The 20,703-nt window shown below is 42.3% G+C and overlaps 1 protein-coding gene across 1 annotated transcript; it reads left to right on the top strand.

Annotated features, from left to right (window-relative positions):
• The first annotated feature begins 7 nt into the window (after positions 1 to 7).
• On the top strand, positions 8 to 20,340 carry LOC106572400 (N-fatty-acyl-amino acid synthase/hydrolase PM20D1.2). The gene is made up of 13 exons (XM_014146526.2): positions 8 to 315; positions 439 to 525; positions 4,551 to 4,786; positions 5,012 to 5,098; positions 6,803 to 6,936; positions 13,739 to 13,858; positions 14,632 to 14,707; positions 14,838 to 14,899; positions 15,063 to 15,141; positions 15,931 to 16,002; positions 16,496 to 16,661; positions 16,812 to 16,911; positions 19,066 to 20,340. Exons 1-13 carry the CDS (start codon positions 96 to 98, stop codon positions 19,193 to 19,195), a joined length of 1,569 nt encoding a protein of 522 aa, XP_014002001.1. The 5' UTR covers positions 8 to 95; the 3' UTR covers positions 19,196 to 20,340.
• The last annotated feature ends 363 nt before the right edge of the window (positions 20,341 to 20,703 follow it).

Below are 20,703 nucleotides of genomic sequence, written 5' to 3'. Positions count from 1 at the left end.
TGGCGCTCAAACGATCATTCATAGATCAAATTAGCAGAAAACGTCACGAGCAGTTTGCACTCTTCACAACACGCTGTGCACTGTCGAATTAAAACATGACCGAACGCAGTGCAAAATTGAACATTCTCAAGTTTGTGAAAATTGTGTCGTTTAGCTTGTTATTAGTTATATTAGGCTTTTTCGTTGCAGCCACTGTAAGGACACTAACGTTTGATGTGAATGCAGGACTTCAACTTGCACACTGGGAGAAGACGAACAATATTGCGTCTGACATAAACCAGCACCAGAGAGAGGAGCTTCTAGCGAATTTCAGAGGTGAGATCCGGACTAATTCGATCATCAAGCTGAGCAGATTTGTCAACCTATGGTGTGTGAATGAATAATCGCTATAATGTGGACACCATATTTGCTCAACGCCGCCTGCTTTTTTGTACGCAGACGCAATCCGGATTCCCACCGTGTCAACCACGGAGACTCAGCTCAACACCACCGCATTGCGCGAGTTCGACAGCCTACTGAGGAAAGGTAAGCTACCGGATACCTACTGTTATACTTGGTTTAGGAGTAGGTACATGCTGCATAGGCGGTTATATTATAGCCGGTTACTGTAGGAAATGTTTTCACTGAGTACACTAGCCCACAAGGCCCATTAGCCCACTGAGCACAAGGCCGGCAAATGGCGATAAGGATTCCTTTCATTTTACTGTACCAAAGGAATGCATGGCGCTGGTCGTTTTCAATAAAACGTCACAATAAGAGAGCATTCGATTTGCCTGCTGGGGAGCATGGAGTCCCCCAGCTCCGCAGAAAGCATTAACAACTGCCTGCCGTTTTCAAGGAAATATTACATGCATGTTAACTATTTGGAATGTCATCTCCTCTTGAAGAACACAGAACTACAAATGTATTATTATTCCATGCAAAACAATTGCGCACATTTAGCTCTATCATCAGTTATACAGCAAGTAACAGCATGTTTTTCATGACTAGTATGTAATTTGAGGTGTAGCCTCACCACATCTCTGAGTAGAATCCCACAGTGGAGGTGTCAAAATACCCATAAAACCTAGTAGTCAAACAGTGAAATGGTTCCAATCATTTTTACCCCATTTTCCCATAAGGGATTTTAGAAACACTTAAAAATAAGGGCTGTGTTTTGTGTAGGCTTACCTTGGCTTGAGGTTTTGATAACCATGTACATCTCTCTCTTATATCAATATATTCAGCTCTATTTACTCTCAGATTAAAAAATGCTAATTGGTACCAATTTAGACATGTCAAAACTACAAATCTCTGCAAGTTCCTGCATGTCATCTCTAGCTGATACCTTTACTAATGGGTATTGTGTCAATTTAAAACTTGCACAAGACAGTTCACAGAATTGTCCATTTAAATAAATGTAGCCTATTTATTTATTACTACATTTAGCTAACATTATAAATCAATCAAATGTATTTATGAAGCCGTTGTTACATCAGCAGATGTCACAAAGTGCTTATAGAGAAACCCAGCCTAAAATAGAAAGCAATGCAGATGTAGAAGCATGGTGGCTAGGAAAAACTCCTTAGAAAGGCAGGAACTTAGGAAGAAACCTAGAGAGGAACCAGGCTCTGAGGGGTGGCCAGTCCTCTTCTGGCTGTGCTGGGTGGAGATTATGAGAGTACATGGTCATTAAGGCCAGATCATTCTTCAAGATGTTCAAACATTCATAGATGACCAGCAGGGTCAAATACTAATAATCACAGTGGTTGTAGACGGTGCACCAGGTCAGCACCTCAGGAGTAAATGTCAGTTGGCTTTTCATAGCTGAGCATTAAGAGGTTGAGATGTTTATTTTTATTTTTTACCTTTATTTAACTAGGCAAGTCAGTTAAGAACAAATTCTTATTAACAATGACGGCCTAGGAACAGTGGGTTAACTGCCTTGTTCAGGGGCAGAACGACAGTTTGTACCTTGTCAGCTCGGGGATTTGATCTTGCAACCTTTCGGTTACTAGTCCAACGCTCTAACCGCTAGGCTACGCTGCCGCCCCTGTGTGGTAGAGGGAGGGGGAGAGAGTGTCCAAAACAGCAGGTCTGGGACAAGGTAACATGTCCGGTGAACCGGTCAGGGTTCCATAGCCGCAGGCAGAACAGTTGAAACTGGAGCAGCAGCATGACATATGTGTATGTAGACTAGGGCTGTTACGGTGACCATATTACCGTCACACCGGCGGTGACTAGTCATGAAGGCAGTCTAATTCCACGTGACCGCTTAGTCACGGTAATTAGGCTCCTGAGTGGAGCAGCGGTCTAAGGCACTGCATCTCAGTGCAAAAAGCGTCATTACAGGCCCTAGTTCGATTCCAGGCTATATCACAACCAGCTGGGATTGGGAGTCCCATAGTGCGGTGCACAATTGGCCCAGTGTCGTCCGGTTTGGCCGGGGTAGGCCGTCATTGTAAATAAGAATTTATTCTTAACTGACTTGCCTAGTTAAATTTAAAATAAATTAAAAAGCTCTGATGCTGCTGATGGTCATTAGTAGCCTACCAGACTTGTTAACTGTCTGGTACTCAGTACTCTATTGTCCCTCTAATCACTCTGACATCAATGCAAATGTATTCGAACATCTAATCAAACACTTCATGAGAGCCCAAGAGCTCTTGTTGCGCAACATTTCTATAGGCTATGTTGTTGCATGAGAAAACAGAGTGATGGCCTCTATTAAAAGAAGAGGTTCCCATCCAGCGTTCTATAGGCTAGGCCTACTATATATATTTATACATTTTCCTAATATTAAGCACATTGCTTCTCCTTACAACAGGAGTATAGCCTACCTGGCTGGCATGATAATGAACCACGGGAAAAGCGTCCTCCATTCGCTATTTAAGTGCATATATGACATGTATTTCTTCTGCTGCCCTTGTTTCGAGAGAGAACTGACCATTATCATGCACCTAAATCAAAACAAATTTCACTTATATTATTTAGTATATGCAACGATAATATTAAATCAATAATAGTGTGATGGGTGACAATATTAGCCTATTACTTGTGAATGATGCCCAGCTTAAGGCATTGCTTCATTTTGCGACTTTCAAATCATTGTTGCCTAGCCCATAGGCCTATATGTCCTGAGGCAGCAAAGCATCCCCAAACCATCACACCACCACCACGCTTGACTGTTGGTATGAGGTTCTTACTGTGGAATGCAGTGTTTGGTTTACATCAAGCATAATGGGACGCATGTCGTCTAAAAAGTTGACTCGAAATACTCTGAACTAACTATTACTGCTTCTACGTGAGTGCTGTGTAGCTGGAGGCTTGCCAGCTCAGTGAAGTGCTAAAAATGTGCACTGGCCATATACTGTTAGGTGAAGTATTATGGTAGGGTGTTGGGGTCGTGACAAACAATGGATGTTATGCCCAAATGTCAACTTTGTTACAACGTTAATTTTACAGCCCCTTAGTGAAGCCCGATAAATCCATGTATTCAACTGCACGGTAATATTGTAAGGGTTCCCTGCAGGAATGCCCCACCTTGAGCATCCCATTGGTTCCTTCATAACCCCCCAGGTTAGGATAATTCGGTTAAGGTTAGGAAAAGAGTACGGTTAGCTAAAATGTAAAAATAATAACTTTTGACGTCAATTTTGACAAGCTGTGTCCCGTCTAGACATGACCCTGGCTAAACATCAGGAAGTAGCATTAGCCACTACCATGGGGGTGGAAAATGTTGTTTCATCAAGAAAGTATGCATACTTTCCCAAAGAAATTCTGCCTTCTCGCTATTAAATGAGTTAAGGAGGAAATTGATGCCTTTGCAACCTGAATGGAGAATGTACAACAACAAAAAGTCCAAATCAAATTTTATGTCACATACACATGGTTAGCAGATGTTAATGCGAGTGTAGAGAAATGCTTGTGCTTCTAGTTCCGACAATGCAGTAATATCTAACGAGTAATCTAACCTAACAATTTCACAACAGTTACCTTATACACAAGTGTAAATGAATGAATATGTACATAAAAAAAATATATGAATGAGTGATGGTATAGAACGGCATAGGCAAGATGCAGTAGATGGTATAGAGTACAGTATATTCATATGAGATGAGTAATGTAGGACATGTAAACATATAAAAGTGGCATTGTTTAAAGTGGCTAGTGATACATTACATCAAGATGGCAAGATGCAGTAGATGGTATATCCCCCACGGGGGATACTAGTGTATAGCCTGCTGCATGCATTCCCTTTAGACCATAAGATGAAACGACTCAATATCGCCATCTGCTGGCCTTTGAGCACAAAGTTACCAATTAGCATTTCGACACTGCTTTCTGATACTCAAGCAGAAATGCATCTGCGTTTACGTCAAATCCACTATTTTAAAAGCTTATTAGAAATGTCCTTAAAAAAAAAAAGACTGCAGTAAAATTGCAGTAACTGCAGTCGACTGTGGTATTTTGGATGCAGTATTTGCACTCTGAGTGCAATTTCTTTTCGTAAGGGTGGTATCCTGCATTTCCTAACACTTAACAGATTTTTTTTGTTCTCCCTCTGCCAGCTTTCCCTACAGTGTTTTCTTCCCACCTGGTCCAGCATGAGGTTGTGGCCAACTACAGCCACCTGTTCTGGGTGCCGGGCTCTGACCTGGCCCTCGTCCCCTACATGCTGCTGGCCCACATAGATGTGGTTCCTGCTGAGGAGAGAGACGGGTGGGAGGCCCCACCATTCTCTGCAAAGGAGATAAATGGATTCATCTACGGGAGAGGGACCATCGATAACAAACAGTCTGTCATGGTGAGGCCGTGAGGGTTGACTGTGGGTATATGTTTATGGAACCTGGGTGTTCCAAGAACAAGGACCAGATTGTAGAGATAAACCTATGATATGTTTGGTATGTTTTATCTTTATGAGCTAGAGGCCCAAGAGCATTGCTTAATCAACAATGTGGTTGCTGTTTTTCTCAACCAATAATACAATTTCACATTGTGAGAATTTAACCAGACAATTTTTTCACTGTAGGGAATTCTCCAGGCGCTGGAGTACCTGTTGATAAGAGGTTATTCACCGCGAAGGGGATTCTTCATTGGTCTGGGTCATGATGAGGAGGTTTGTGAAGTTGGTACAGGTATTTACAGTTGAAGTCGGAAGTTTACATACATTTAGGTTGGAGTCATTAAAACTCGTTTTTCAACCACTCCACAAATGTCTTGTTAACAAACTATAGTTTTGGCAAGTCGGTTAGGACTTCTACTTTGTGCATGACACAATTTTTCCAACAATTGTTTGCAGACAGATTATTTCACTTATCACAATTCCTGTATCACAATTCCAGTGGGTCAGAAGTTTACATACACTAAGTTGACTGTGCCTTTTAACAGCTTGGAAAATTCCAGAAAATGATGTCATGGCTTTAGAAGCTTCTGATAGGCTAATTGACATCATTTGAGTCAATTGGAGGTGTACCTGTGGATGTATTTCAAGGCCTACCTTCAAACTCAGTGCCTCTTTGCTTAACAGCATGGGAAAATCAAAAGAAATCAGCCAAGACCTCAGAAAAAAAGTATGGTTCATCCTTGGGAGCAATTTCCAAATGCCTGAAGGTACCACGTTCATCTGTACAAACAATAGTACGCATGTATAAATACCATGGGACCACGCAGCTGTCATACCGCTCAGGAGGGAGACGCATTCTGTCTACTTGAGATGAACGTACTTTGGTGCGAAAAGTGCAAATCAATCCCAGAACAACAGCAAAGGACCTTGTGAAGATGCTGGAGGAAACGGGTACAAAAGTATCTATATCCACAGTAAAACAAGTCCTATATCGACACAACCTGAAAGGCCGCTCAGCAAGGAAGAAGCCACTGCTCCAAAACTGCCATAAAAAAGACAGACTACGGTTTGCAACTGCATATGGGGACAAAGATCGTACTTTTTGGAGAAATGTCCTCTGGTCTGATGAAACAAAAATAGAACAGTTTGGCCCTAATGACCATCGTTATGTTTGGAGGAAAAAGGGGGAGGCTTGCAAGCTGAAGAACACCATCCCAACTGTGAAGCACGGAGGTGGCAGCATCATGTTGTGGGGGTGCTTTGCTGCAGGAGGGACTGGTGCACTTCACAAAATAGATGGCATCATGAGGGAGGAAAATGATGTGGATATATTGAAGCAACATCTCAAGACATCAGTCAGGAAGTTAAAGCTTGGTCGCAAATGGGTCTTCCAAATGGACAATGACCCCAAGCATACTTCCAAAGTTGTGGCAAAATGGCTTAAGGACAACAATGTCAAGGTATTGGAGTGGTCATCACAAAGCCCTGACCTCAATCCCATAGAAAGTTTGTGGGCAGAACTGAAAAAGCATGTGTGAGCAAGGAGGCCTATAAACCTGACTCGGTTACACCAGCTCTGTCAGGAGGAATGGGCCAAAATTCACCCAATTTATTGTGGGAAGCTTGTGGAAGGCTACCCAAAATGTTTGACCCAAGTTAAACAATTTAAAGGCAGTGCTACCAAAATAGTGAGTGTATGTAAACTTCTGACCCACTGGGAATGTGATGAAAGATATAAAAGCTGAAATAAATCATTCTCTCTACTATTATTCTGACATTTCACATTCTTAAAATAAAGTGGTGATCCCTAACTGACCTAAAACAGGGAATATTTACTTGGATTAAATGTCAGGAATTGTGAAAAACTGAGTTTAAATGTATTTGACTAAGGTGTATGTGAACTTCTGACTTCAACTGTATTTCACTAACTGAAAAGGGACAGAAATCAGAAACAGGATTTTTGTCTGTCTACTGTAGGTGAGTGGCTTCCAGGGGGCAATGAACATAGTGAGGGTGCTGAAGAAGAAAGGGGTACAGCTGGCGTTTGTACTGGATGAGGGTCTGGCTGTGCTGGATGGAGTCATCAGTGGTCTGCAGGGGCCTGCTGCTCTGTAAGCATTCATTCACTCTTCTCTCATATTTAGTGTCTTTCTAAGTGATTATAACCACTGCCCCAATTAAAGGCCCAATGTAACCATTTTTATCTCAGTATGAACTCATTTCTGGGTAACAATTAAGTACCATTATAATAGTTTCCATTAAAATTGTCAAAAATCAAAATAGATTTTTTGCAAAAAATTATTTCTTAACCTCTATGGGCTAGTGTAATCCCGTGGCGCGTTATTCAAATACCTTAGAAATGCAAAACCTTTCAAAAAGGCTTTACAACGAAAGCGAAACATTAGATTATGTCAGCAGAGTACCCAGCCAGAAATAATCAGACACCCATTTTTCAAGCTAGCATATAATGTCACATAAACCCAAACCACAGCTAAATGTAGCACTAACCTTTGATCTTCATCAGATGACAACCCTAGGACATTATGTTATACAATACATGCATGTTTTGTTCAATCAAGTTCATATTTATATATATATTTATATCAAAAACCAGCTTTTTACATTAGCATGTGACTAGCATTCCGACCGAACACTGCCGGTGAATTTACTAAATTACTCACGATAAACGTTCACAAAAAGCATAACAATTATTTTAAGAATTATAGATACAGAACTCCTCTATGCACTCGATTATGTCTGATTTTTAAAATAGCTTTTCGGTGAAAGCACATTTTGCAATATTCTCAGTAGATAGCCCGGCATCACAGGGCTACCTATTTAGACACCCAGCAAGTTTAGCACTCATCAAAGTCAGATTTACTATAAGAAAAATGTTATTACCTTTGCTGTCTTCGTCAGAATGCACTCCCAGGACTTCTACTTCAATAACAAATGTTGGTTTGGTCCAAAATAATCCATCGTTATATCCAAACAGCGGCGTTTTGTTCGTGCGTTCAAGACACTATCCGAAAGGGTAAATAAGGGTTACGAGCATGGCGCAATTCGTGACAAAAGATTTCTAAATATTCCATTACCGTACTTCGAAGCATGTCAACCGCTGTTTAAAATCAATTTTTATGCCATTTTTCTCATAAAAAAGCGATAATATTCCGACCGGGAATCTGCGTTTAGGTAAACAGACAAAAGAAAAGAAAACATTCGGTCGACTCGGACACGCCTAAGCCCATAGTACTCTGAGCGGCCACTTGCCAAACGCGATAAAGTGTTTCAGCCAGAGCCTGCCTCGATATCCTTCAGCTTTTTCCCGGGCTTTAAGAGCCTATGGGAGCCGTAGGAAGTGTCAGGTTATTGCAAAGATCCTCAGTCTTCAATAAAAGGAGCCAAGATAAAACACACCTTGTCAGACAGGCCACTTCCTGCATGGAATCTTCTCAGGTTTTGGCCTGCCATTTGAGTTCTGTTATACTCACAGACACCATTCAAACAGTTTTAGAAACTTTAGGGTATTTTCTATCCAAAGCCAATAATTATATGCATATTCTAGTTACTGGGCAGGAGTAGTAACCAGATTAAATCGGGTACGTTTTTTATCCGGCTGTGTCAATACGGCCCCAACAGGTTAAGCAAGAATTTAGTTAGGACTGTCTGGGAGTGGTCTGAGTGAGGGGTGTAATTGGAAGGGCCTAATGGGAGGGATATGTAACCTGAAAAAACTCTGTTGTTGGCAGAGAGGTTTGGAACTCTCTTTATTGGTCTATTAACTTATACTGCCTGGTGACATCAACAGGCAAGCCAAAACTCCACCCATGCAAAACCTGCTGATTACAAGGTCCTGCGTAAATTGTATTTTCAACCAGCAACTATCAAAAAATAACATTAGCTTGGTTTCCATCGAATTGGCGACAGATTTTCATGCGACTATTAAAAAATGTGCATACAACAATATACACATTTTCCCACCAGAGATGTTTCCATCAACCGGACTTATTGTGGATAAAAGGCTATGTGTGATGACACAACTTTTGCGGTTAAATTACTGAATAAAAAAATACAAGTTAAATGGGTCTCTATTGATGGTGTTGTCACAAACTGTTGCGTTTATATAGCAAATGTGACCACTCTAGCCAACGGCTTGCAGATAGATTGCGGGTAGGCTACCTACATGATGAGATGATTATGGATGAGAGCAATATCATTTTTAATTGTCAAATGGAAGCCAAGCATTGATCATCATGTCACTAGAATAAGATCCTCAATATTTCTTGGAAAGGAGCATCAAGATCATCACTGTGCACTTTCACCACCCTGTGAAGTTCATCATAACTTCTTTCATCTGTAGCCTAATAAACTGCATGCTTTCCCGAGTCGTAGTGGAAGGAACACACAACATATCGTCTCGTGACTCCAAGTTTACTTCGATATGATGCTTATTATCAATATTTGCGTCAATTCTCGTGTAATTAATTTTCCGCACACAAAAAGATCCCACTATGTCGAACGAATAAATTGTCTGTCCACATTTATAAAATTGTACCAGCTGTTTCCATCAACCAGGTCATGATTTTTTTCCATGCGTCACGTAGTTCATCTGCATGAAATGGTTGGGTGGAAACCTGGTTACTGATCAAAGTTTCACACTTTTACAGTGCTAGTTTCATCAGCTGTTGTACAATATGATATAAAACACAACTTAAATATGGTTTACGTCATAGATTGCTATCACAGTATATTAAGTGTATATGCCTGCCAAGTGCAATCACTGGAGAATAAACTGGATGAGCTCCGTTTGAGACTATCCTACCAACGGGACATTTAAAACGGTAATATCTTATGTTTCACCGAGTGGTGGCAGAACGACGACATGGATAATATACAGTTCGCTGGATTTTTCGTGCATCGGCAGGACAGAACAGCTATGTCTGGTAAGACGAGGGCTGGTGGTGTTTGTCTATTTGTCAAAAACAGCTCATGCGCGATGTCTAATATTAAAGAAGTCTTGAGGTATTGCTCGCCTGAGGTAGAGTACCTCATGATAAGCTATAGACCACACTATCTACCACAAGAGTTTATCTATATTTTTCGTAGCCATCTATTTACCACAAACCGATGCTGGCACTAAGACTGCACTCAACGAGCTGTATAAGGCCATAAGCAAACAAGAAAATGCTCATCCAGAAGAGGCTCTCCTAGTGGCCATGGGACTTTAATGCAGGCAAACTTAAATCTGTTTCACCTAATTTCTACCAGCATGTTACATGTGCAACCAGAGGGGAAAAAAATTCTAGACAGATGCATACAAAGCTTTCCCTCACCCTCTATTTGGCAAATCTGACCATAATTCTATCTTCCTGCTTACAAGCAAAAATTCAAGCAGGACGTACCAATGACTCACTCAATACGGAAGTGGTCAGATGATGCGAATGCTACGCTACAGGACTGTTATGCTAGCATAGACTGGAATATGTTCTGAGATTCACCCAATGACATTGAGGAGAATACCACCTCAGTCACAGGCTTAAATGCATCGACGACATCGTCCCTACAGTGACCATACATGCATATCCCAACCAGAAGCCATGGATTACAGGCAACATCTAGAGCTGCAGCTTTCAAGGAGCGGGACACTAATCCGGACGCTTATAAGAAATCCCGCTATGCCCTCAGATGAACCATCAAATAGGCAAAGCGTCAGTACAGGACTAAGACTGAATCCTACTACACCGGCTCTGACACGCTACGGATGTGGCCAGGCTTGCAAACTATTAGACTACAAAGGGAAAACCAGCCGCGAGCTGCCCAGTGACGCCAGCCTACCAGACGGGCTAAATGCCTTTTATGCTTGCTTCAAGGCTAGCAAAACTGAGGCATGCATGGGAGCACCAGCTGTTCTGGACGACTGTGTGATCACGCTCTCCGTAGCCGATGTGAGCAAGACCTTTAAACAGGTCAACATTCACAAGGCCGAGGGGCCAGATGGATTACCAGGACATGTACTCAGGGCATGTGCGGACCAACTGGCAAGTGTCTTCACTGACATTTTCAACCTCTCCCTGATCTAGTCTGTAATACCTACATGTTTCAAGCAGACCACCATAGTCCCTGTACCCATGAAAGCAAAGGTTACCTGCCTAAATGACTACCGCCCCGTAGCACTCACGTCAGCAGTCATGAAGTGCTTTGAAATGCTGGCCTTTAAAAAAAATAAAAATAAAAATTATAATAATATATTTTTTTAAACCTTTTTACTTAACTAGGCAAATCAGTTAAGAACAAATTATTATTTACAATGATGGTGTACCCGGGAACAGTGGGTTAACTGCCTTGTTCAGGGGCAGAACGACAGATTTGTACATTGTCAGCTCGGGGATTCGATTTAGCAACCTTTCGGTTACTGGCCCAACGTTCTAACCACTAGGCTACCTGCCGCATCATCCTAGAAACACTAGACCCACTCCAATTCGCATACCGCCTGAACAGATCCACAGATGCCGCAATCTGTCACACTCCACACTGCCTTTTCCCACCTGGACAAAAGGAACACCTATGTGAGAATGCTGTTCATTGACTACAGCTCAGCATTCAACACCATAGTGCCCATGAAGCTCATCACTAAGCTAAGGACCCTGGGATTAAAAACCTCCCTCTGCAACAGGATCCTGGACTTCCTGATGGGCCGCCCCCAGGTGGTAAGGGTAGGCAACAGCATATCTGCCACGTTGATACTCAACACGGGGGCCCCTCATGGGTGCGTGCTTAGTCAACTCCTGTACTCCCTGTTCACCCACGACTGCGTGGCCAAGCATGACTCCAACACCGTCATTAAGTTTGCTGACGACACAACAGTGGTAGGCCTGTTTACCGACAATGATGAGACAGCCTATAGTGAGGTTAGAGACTTGGTAGTGTGGTGCCAGGACAACAACCTTTCCCTCAACGCGAGCAAGAAAAAGGAGCTGATTGTGGACTATAGGAAAAGGAGGGCCGAACACTCCCCCATTCTCATCGACGGGGCTGTAGTGGAGCGGGTCGTGAGTTTCAAGTTCCTTGGTGTCCACATCAACAACAAACTATCATGGTCCAAACACATGAAGACAGTCATGTAGAGGGCACAACAATGACTTTTCCCCCTCAGGAGACTGAAAAGATTTGGCATAGGTCCTTAGATTCTTAAAACGTTCTACAGCTACACCATCGAGAGCATCCTGACCGGTTGCATCAACGCCTGGTATGACAACTGCTCGGCATCTGACCGCAAGGCGCTACAGAGTGTAGTGCGTACGGCCCATTACGTCACTGGGGCCAAGCTTTCTGTCATCCAGGACCTATAGATAAAGGCCCCAAAAATTGTCAAAGACTCCAGTCGCCCAAGTCATAGACTGTTCTCTCTGCTACTGCACAGCAAGCAGTATTGGAGCGCCAAGTCTGGGTCCAAAAGGGTCCTCAACAGCTTCTAACCCCAAGCCAAAGGACTGCTGAACGATTAATCAAATGGCCACCCAGACTGTTTGCATTGATTTCCCCCCACCCTCTCTTTATTTTTACACTGCTGCAACTCACTTTTTCAGTTCTGCTGACAAGTTTTCAATGGGATTGAGGTCAGGGCTTTGTGATGGCCACTCCAAATACCTTGACTTTGTTGTCCTTAAGCCATTTTGCCACAACTTTGGAAGTATGCCCTGGGTTATTGTCCATTTGGAAGACCCATTTGCGACCAAGCTTTAACTTCCTGACTGATGTCTTGAGATGTTGCTTCAATATATCCACATAAGTGTCCTTCCTCATGGTGCAATCCATTTTGTGGAGTGCACCAGTCCCTCCTGCAGCAATACACCCCCACAACATGATGCTGCCACTCCCGTGCTTCACGGTTGGGGTGGTGTTCTTCAGCTTGCGAGCCTCCCCTTTTTTCCTCCAAACATGATGATGGTCATTATGGCCAAACAGTTCTATTATTGTTTCATCAGATCAGAGGACATTTCTCCAAAAAGTACGATCTTTTTCCCCATATGCAGTTGCAAACCGTAGTCTGTCTTTTTTATGGTGGGTTTGGAGCAGTGGCTTCTTCCATGCTGAGCGGCCTTTCAGGTTATGTCGATATATGGACTCGTTTTACTGTGGATATAGATACTTTTGTACCTGTTTCCTCCAGCATCTTCACAAGGTCCTTTGCTGTTGTTCTGGGATTGATTTGCACTTTTCGCACCAAAGTACGCTCATCTCTAGGAGACAGAACGTGTCTCCTTCCTGAGCGGTATGATGACTGCGTGGTCCCATGGTGTTTATACTTGCGTACTATTGTTTGTACAGATGAACATGGTACCTTCAGGCGTTTAGACATTGCTCCCAAGGATGAACCTGCCTTGTGGAGGTCTACGTTTTTTTCCTGAGGTCTTGGCTGATTTCTTTTGATTTTCCCATGATGTCAAGCAAAGAGGCACTGAGTTTTAAGGTAGGCCTTGAAATACATCCACAGGTACACCTCCATTTGACTCAAATGATGCCAATTAGCCTATCAGAAGCTTCTAAAGCCATGACATAATTTTCTGGAATTTTCCAAGCTGTTTAAAGGCACAGTCAACTTAGTGTATGTAAACTTCTGACCCACTGGAATTGTGATACAGTGAAATAATCTGTCTGTAAACAATTGTTGGAAAAATGACTTGTCATGCACAAAGTAGATGTCCTAACCGACTTGCCAAAACTATAGTTTGTAAACAATAAATGTGTGGAGTGGTTGAAACACTTAGGTTGGAATCATTAAAACTCGTTTATGTGAACTTCCGACTTCAACTGTAAGTAAGCATTTCACTGTAAGGTCTACACCTGTTGTATTCGGCACATGTGACATAATATTCGATTTTTATTTGCTTTGCCTGTGTGTGTCTATGTCAGGATTGGGATCAGTGAGAAGGGGCTAGCCACGGTGAAGCTGAGCGTTTCCAAGGCCCCGGGTCATTCCTCCATGCCTCCCAGTGAGAGCAGCATAGGCATCCTGGCAGGAGCAGTCAAAAGGTAAGAGGGATTAGTGAATCGTCACAGGTACGGCTGGGAATTGTCAGGGACCTCCAGATACATTATCACAGTACTTAGGTGCCGAGGTTGGCTTGCTATTCAAAAGAAGATGGAGAACAAGCTATAGGATGAAAAATACCACAGTTTTGGTGAAAACTACAGCCCACTAGCGCTACCTAGATTTTTTTTTTTTCTTAATTTTTACAAATTGCTACTTGGAGTCAAAGTATCAATTTTATAATGCATATGTAAGTGTATCATTTTATTATATATATATATATATATACACATGCAACCAGGCAATTCCAGGTTAAAGCTTTTATCCCTTATTGATGTCAGGTTAAATAAATATTTAAGTCCCTTTGAACGGGTTATGGTAGTAGGTGCCAGGTGCACCGGTTTGTGTCAAGAACTGTTGGGTTTTTCACGCTCAACAATTTCCCGTATCAAGAATAGTCCACCACCCAAAGGACATCCAGCTAACTTCACACAACTGTGGGAAGCATTGGAGTCAACATGGGCCAGCATCCCTGTGGAACGCTTTTGACACATTGTAGAGACAATGCCTCTATGAATTGAGGGCAAAGGGGGGGATCAACTTAATATTAGGAAGGTGTTCCTAATGTTTGATGTACTCAGTATATAGAGCATGAGACAACATTTTACAAGGTCCAAGTTCCCTCTTAGGACCTTTTCCGTTAATAATATTAGGAACCTTTGTGAAGCTAAGCCCACATTCTCTAAGTCTAAGCACACATGATCTGTTTCGTCAGGTTGGAGGAGAACCCAATGCCCAGGTTGTTTGGTGAAGGTCCTGAACGTGGGACCTTTGAACACCTGGCTCACAAGGTAATGCTGTGTTTCTAACCTCAGACATCCTATGAGTGCTATAGAGTGTTAAAGGGAAAGGTCCATCAAATTACAACATCTATTTGTCAGTAATTAAAAAAACATTTTTTTATCACTTTCTTTCTCACAGTTTAGGCTCCCACTCAAATTTGTCATGTCGAATATGTGGCTGTTCTCCCCACTCCTTGGAAGGTAATTTTCCACTCTGAATTCCACTGGCTTGTTCCATCTTTGATTATTTGAATTACATGCAGATTTATACTCCTATAAAATATACAGATACCTCATGTTGTGGGAATTTATGGTGTGGATTTAATTATGAAACCTAATTTAACAGCTTTTATTTGCGTTACAGAGTAATGGAAAGAAGACCTGATACAAATGCTTTTGTGAGAACGACAACTGCAATCACTATGTTCAACTCAGGAGTTAAGGTACAATATCTAGTCATGATAAATTATATATCGTGCATGAAGTTGTCTGTTAAATGCCCGCACTAGTAGAAATCCACTTTTCGGAGCTGGAAGACAATGGCCAGAAACCACAAGTATGTATCCAGATAATGAAAAGGCACCTGCAAAGGAACTTATAGTTACATGTCATTTTCGGTGTGCATGAAGTCATTGTAGCCTATCATTTCACTTCCGCTGTGAGAACCTTGAACTCTGTCTGACTTGGCATTTCTGTACCGCAGCCAAAGCCTGTCAGCAGCCTACCAAAAGTTGCATCATTTCCATTCCAAATATAGAAAAATGCATATCAGCTATCTTTCAATAGTTATCCGTATTACCTGAGCTTCATTTTATTCTTTTCTATTTCTATGGTGGATTCACATCCAGTGGTTTCTATCTGCGGCAAAGTTTTCCCTAAATCAGTGCTTATGACAAATCCAGCTCCAGAACCAGCCATAGAGTCAGCTAGCTAATCTTTTGAATACGGTGTAGTAAAAAAATAAATCGCAACAACGGATAACATTAGCAAGCTAGATAATGTTAGCATGCTAACTATACTGCTGTCGGTGCCCTATTGGTGGATGTTTATCAACTCCAAGTGGAAATTCCCACACCCAATTTGTGAATATGTATAAGTAGCCTTTGTCATACACATTTAGGTTCCACAACTAAAGTATTACATCTCTAGGACAGGAAATTACATTGAAATAGTGGCGGCAACTTCCTCTGGGGGAGTCCTTTAATTACATACAGATGTTTCTTTCTTCACAGGTTAACATTCTTCCTTCCCAAGCTGAGGCCTATGTGAATCTGCGGATACATTCCGCACAGTCACTACAAGAGGTGGGGATTAGTATTTACTGCAAGCTCTGTCTAAAGCCAGGTTCCTGAACTGGTGGCCCACAGACCAAATTGGCCAATGGGTGATTTTTATTTGGCACCCCAAGTTTTCTGAGCCAAAAAATATTTTAAATGATTGTTTTAGTCAAATATTATATCTGTTTGCAGGCAATTTGCAGTCTACAAATGATTTGTAATTATGTTCCTGACCATCTGCTCAAAGAAAATGGTCCCACGGCTGAATCTAGTTGGTGATCCCTGGTCTAATGAATGGTGCTGCGGCATTGCAAATCTACTGCTATCTATATGGTTCAACCACATGCTATATTAAAAACTCATGTTACTTATCTATTATATTAGCTAGAATCATATGGCCCTCTCACAAAAGTAAAACATTGAAAATGTATTTAATTTAGTCATGCTGGCAACTTTGAAGTACAGTTGAAGGAAACTGTTCACAGTTTTCACAATGATAGTGTATTTGTCCTCTCGTCAGGTTTTGGAGTTGATCCAGTCCACAGTGGGAGATGAGAGGGTGAAGATGGAGCTAGTGGATGGCTTTGACCCGCTGCCTGTCAGCTCCTACGATGAAACATCCTTTGGGTTCCAGATCATCAAGAAGACTGTGCTGGACCAGTTCCCACAAGTTACTGTTGCCCCTGGTAAGAAATGGGAGTACGTGGAGAGGGAATGGTATTAGTTTGGTTTGCCCACCATGATGTTGAAAATAATGTTTTCTGCTTATGAAATGGGTTGTTCAGGCAATGTTTTAGCATTTTTATGTCGACCAACTATCATATTCCAATGTGCAGGTATCTGCATCGGGAACACAGACAGCCGTCACTACACTGACCTGGCCAAGGACATCTATCGCTTTGCTCCTACATGGTTCAGACCAGGGGATGCCCAGAGGTAGGGGACACACTGTAACAGAAGTACTGTGAGCTATAACACCCACAAGGAAATATTCTGTATAGAAGCGCTCTCTCCAGCTCCAATCAAATCACATTTTATTGGTCACATAATCATATTTAGCAGATGTTGTTGCGGGTGTAGCGAAATGCTTGTGTTCAAATCATAATGTATTTAGCTCCAACAGTGCAGTAGTATCTAACAACGATTCACAACAATACACATACATCTAAAAGAATGGAATTAAGAAATATAGAAATATTAGATTGAGCAATGTCAGAAGGGCATTGACTAAAATACAGTAGAATATAATACAGTGTATACATATGAGATGAGTAAAGCAGTATGTAAACATGATTAAAGTGACTAGTGTTCCATTATTAAAGTGACCGGTGATTCCATGTCTATGTATATAGGGCAACAGCCTTTAAGGTGCAGGGTTTGTGTAACCGGGTCGAAGCCGTCTAATGATGGCTAATAAAGTCTGTTTTTTTAAGTCTCTTGGTCCCAGCTTTGATGCACCTGTACTGACCTCGCCTTCTGGATGATAGCAGGGTGAACAGGCAGTGGCTCGGGTGATTGTTGTCCTTGATGATCTTTTTGGCTTTCCTGTGACATCGGGTGCTCTAGGTGTCCTGGAGGGCAGGTAGTTTGCCCTCTGTGATGCGTAGGGCAGACCATACCACCCTCTGGAGAGCCCTGCAGTTGTGGGTGGTGCAGTTGCCGTACCAGGCGGTGATGCAGCCTGACAGGATGCTCTCAATTGTGCATCTGTAAAAGTTTGAGGGTTTTAGGGGCCAAGCCAAATTTCTTCAGCCTCCTGAGGTTGAAGAGGCGCTGTTGCGCGTTCTTCACCACACTGTCTGTGTGGGTGGGCCATTTCAGTTTGTTAGTGATGTGTACACCAAGGAACTTGAAGCTTTCCACCTTCCCCACTGCGGTCCCGTCTGTGGATAGGGGTGTGCTCCCTCTGCTGTTTCCTGAAGTACACGATCAGCTCCTTTTGTTTTGTTGACGTTGGGTGAGAGGTTATTTTCCTGGCACCAGTCTTCCAGGGCCATCACCTCCCTGTAGGCTGTCTCAGCATTGTTGGTAATCAGGCCTACTACTGTTGTTTCGTCTGCAAACTTGATGATTGAGTTGGAGGCGTGCGTAGCCACGCAGTCATGGGTAAACAGGAAGTACAGGAGGGGGCTGAGCAAGCACCCTTGTTGGGGCCCCTGTATTGAGGATCAGCATAGTAGAGGTGTTGTTTCCTACCTTCACCACCTGGGAGCGGCCCGTCAGGAAGTCCAGGACCCAGTTGCACAGGGCGGGGTTCAGACCCAGGGCCTCGAGCTTAATGATGAGCGTGGAGGGTACTATGATGTTGAATGCTGAGCTGTAGTCAATGAACAGCATTCTTACATAGGTATTGTTCTTGTCCAGATGAGATGGTGCAGTGCGATGGCGAAAAACTGTGGATCTATTGGGGCGTTAAGCAAATTGAAGTGAGTCTAGAGTGTCAGGTGATATGATCCTTAACTAGCCTCTCAAAGCACTTCATGATGACAGAAGTGAGTGTTATGGCGCAATAGTCATTTAGTTCAGTTACCTTTTACTTTCTTGGGTACAGGAACAATGGTGGACATCTTGAAGCAAGTGGGGACAGCAGACTGGGATAGGGAGAGATTGAATATGTCCGTAAACACTCCAGCCAGCTGGTCTGCGACGCGGCTATGGATGCCGTTTTGCTCTGCAACCTTGCGAGGGTTAACACGCTTAAATGTCTTATTCACGTCTGCCATGGAGAAGGAGAGCCCACAGTCCTTGGTAGCGGGCAGCGTCGGTGGCACTGTGTTGTCCTCAAAGCGGGCGAAGAAGGTGTTTTTAGTTTGTCCAGAAGCAAGGTTTTGAATGTAGTCATAACGATGTAGTCATAAGATTGTTGAACACAAGGCCCTGTTCTTTTGTTGATCATGAGACTAATACTCCGCACTCTTATGATCTAGCCATGCGACACGGCGGAACCATAAAATGTAAGTCAGCCCTATACACACCGTGTGCCGACAAGGAGGGTTAAACAATGCACTATACTGCATTCAACAAACGAGAACGTCTCAACTTAATGTAGTTTGGCCATTATCTTTCTATCTTTTCCCTCTACATTTTCAGGTTCCATGGTATTAACGAGAGGATTTCTAAGAAGAACTACGAGGAACTGGTGGTTTTTTACTTTAATCTAATCCAGAACTGTGACATCAAGGACCTCCCTTCTCCCCACAGTGCTGGTCATGAGCTCTAAAGTTGTAGGGCATTATGGGTACTGTGGGCGGTGGTTGTGCTTTGGTGGTTCACTTATCCATTGCTGCAAGTGTATGCCACTCTGGCTGTGTGTACACAGGCTGCCCAATTCTAATATTTGTTTCACCTATTGGTCTTTTGACAATCGGATCTGAAAAATATCTGATGTGAAAAGTTTTGATTTGATTAGTCAAAAGACAAATTATAATCTCAGAATTGGGCTGCCTGTGTAAACGCAGCCTCTTACATTCATAATCCAGATTACACTGTGTTGTTACATTATGTTTACCCTGTCAGGTTTGGTCCCTCCTATATTTTGGAAGAAGCACAGTTGTCTCGTGGTGATACTATATGATAAGCAACAAACCATGTGCACATTAGCATCTATCAATGCTATAGTTTGAATGAAGACAATCGGATTGTATTATCAATGAGTACAGCAATTCAATGTTACTAAGACATCAAAAGGGGTCAAAGTCTTACGAGGAACAGAAATAATACAAAGATTTTGATCTGGGTTACATTTTTTAAAGAAAAGAACTTCCCACCCTGGTGACAGTATTGCATTAGAGATATGGAGTTAGATGTTGGTATGGCCATAGAAAAGCTGTTTTAATTGGTACAAAATCAATTTGATATGTTACTATTATTTTGTTACTGGTCATTGGCAACATGAAGCTTGAAGTAGGTGATTGATGAAGTGTATGCAGCATGCATGTGAGAGAGGTATTATCTGATATTTGCTGGCCAAATTTCCTCCCTGTGGAATGGCATCTGTAAATGAATATTAAATTATAAAGATATGTAAATCAATTATTTTCAATGCACATTAATGGTATGAAGATTGAAATCGGGAGCTTTTAAAAGGAGATGGGCCATAATATATGCTGTAATTTTGCATGCTATTTTACTTGCTCATTTCTGAGGTATTTGAGAGCATTTTTTTATTTTAATTATGAATATTAAACACAGGTTAATTGAGGTGCAATACTTTCACAGTTATCTGAAACAGAGGATTATCTATTTTTCTTGAAATACTGCTGCCTAGTGTCAGAGGTACTGTGCCAATGACGCTAAAGATATTGTTGATGTGGGGGTGTAGTGAACATAATGGATAATAAACAAGATGCACTGTGGTGACGGCAATCTTTGTTTCCAGTTGATGTGTCCAAACAATGTGTTCAGACAGTCCTTGCTATCCGGGATCCTTGGGACATCTCTACCCAACTGAAGTTGACATTTAAAACGGTTAGGGTAGTGGTTGCAGCGTTTCTGAAACTCTGTCCTCGGGGTGCACGTTTTGGTTTTTGCTCTAACACGACACGGCTTATTCAAATGATCAAAGCTTGATGATTAGTTGAATATTTTAATCAGTTGTGTTGTGCTAGGGCAAAAAATAAAACGTGCACCCCTTGGGGTCCCGAGGACTGAGTTTGGGAAACCCTGGGGTAGGGTTCAAGGTAGGGACGTCCCAAGGAATCCCGGTTAGGGAACCGTGTTCAGACAGTA

This window comes from Salmo salar, chromosome ssa15, assembly GCF_905237065.1.
Source record: "Salmo salar chromosome ssa15, Ssal_v3.1, whole genome shotgun sequence".
NCBI classification, from domain to species: Eukaryota; Metazoa; Chordata; class Actinopteri; order Salmoniformes; family Salmonidae; genus Salmo; species Salmo salar.
This window is presented reverse-complemented; position numbering and strand designations above follow the sequence as displayed.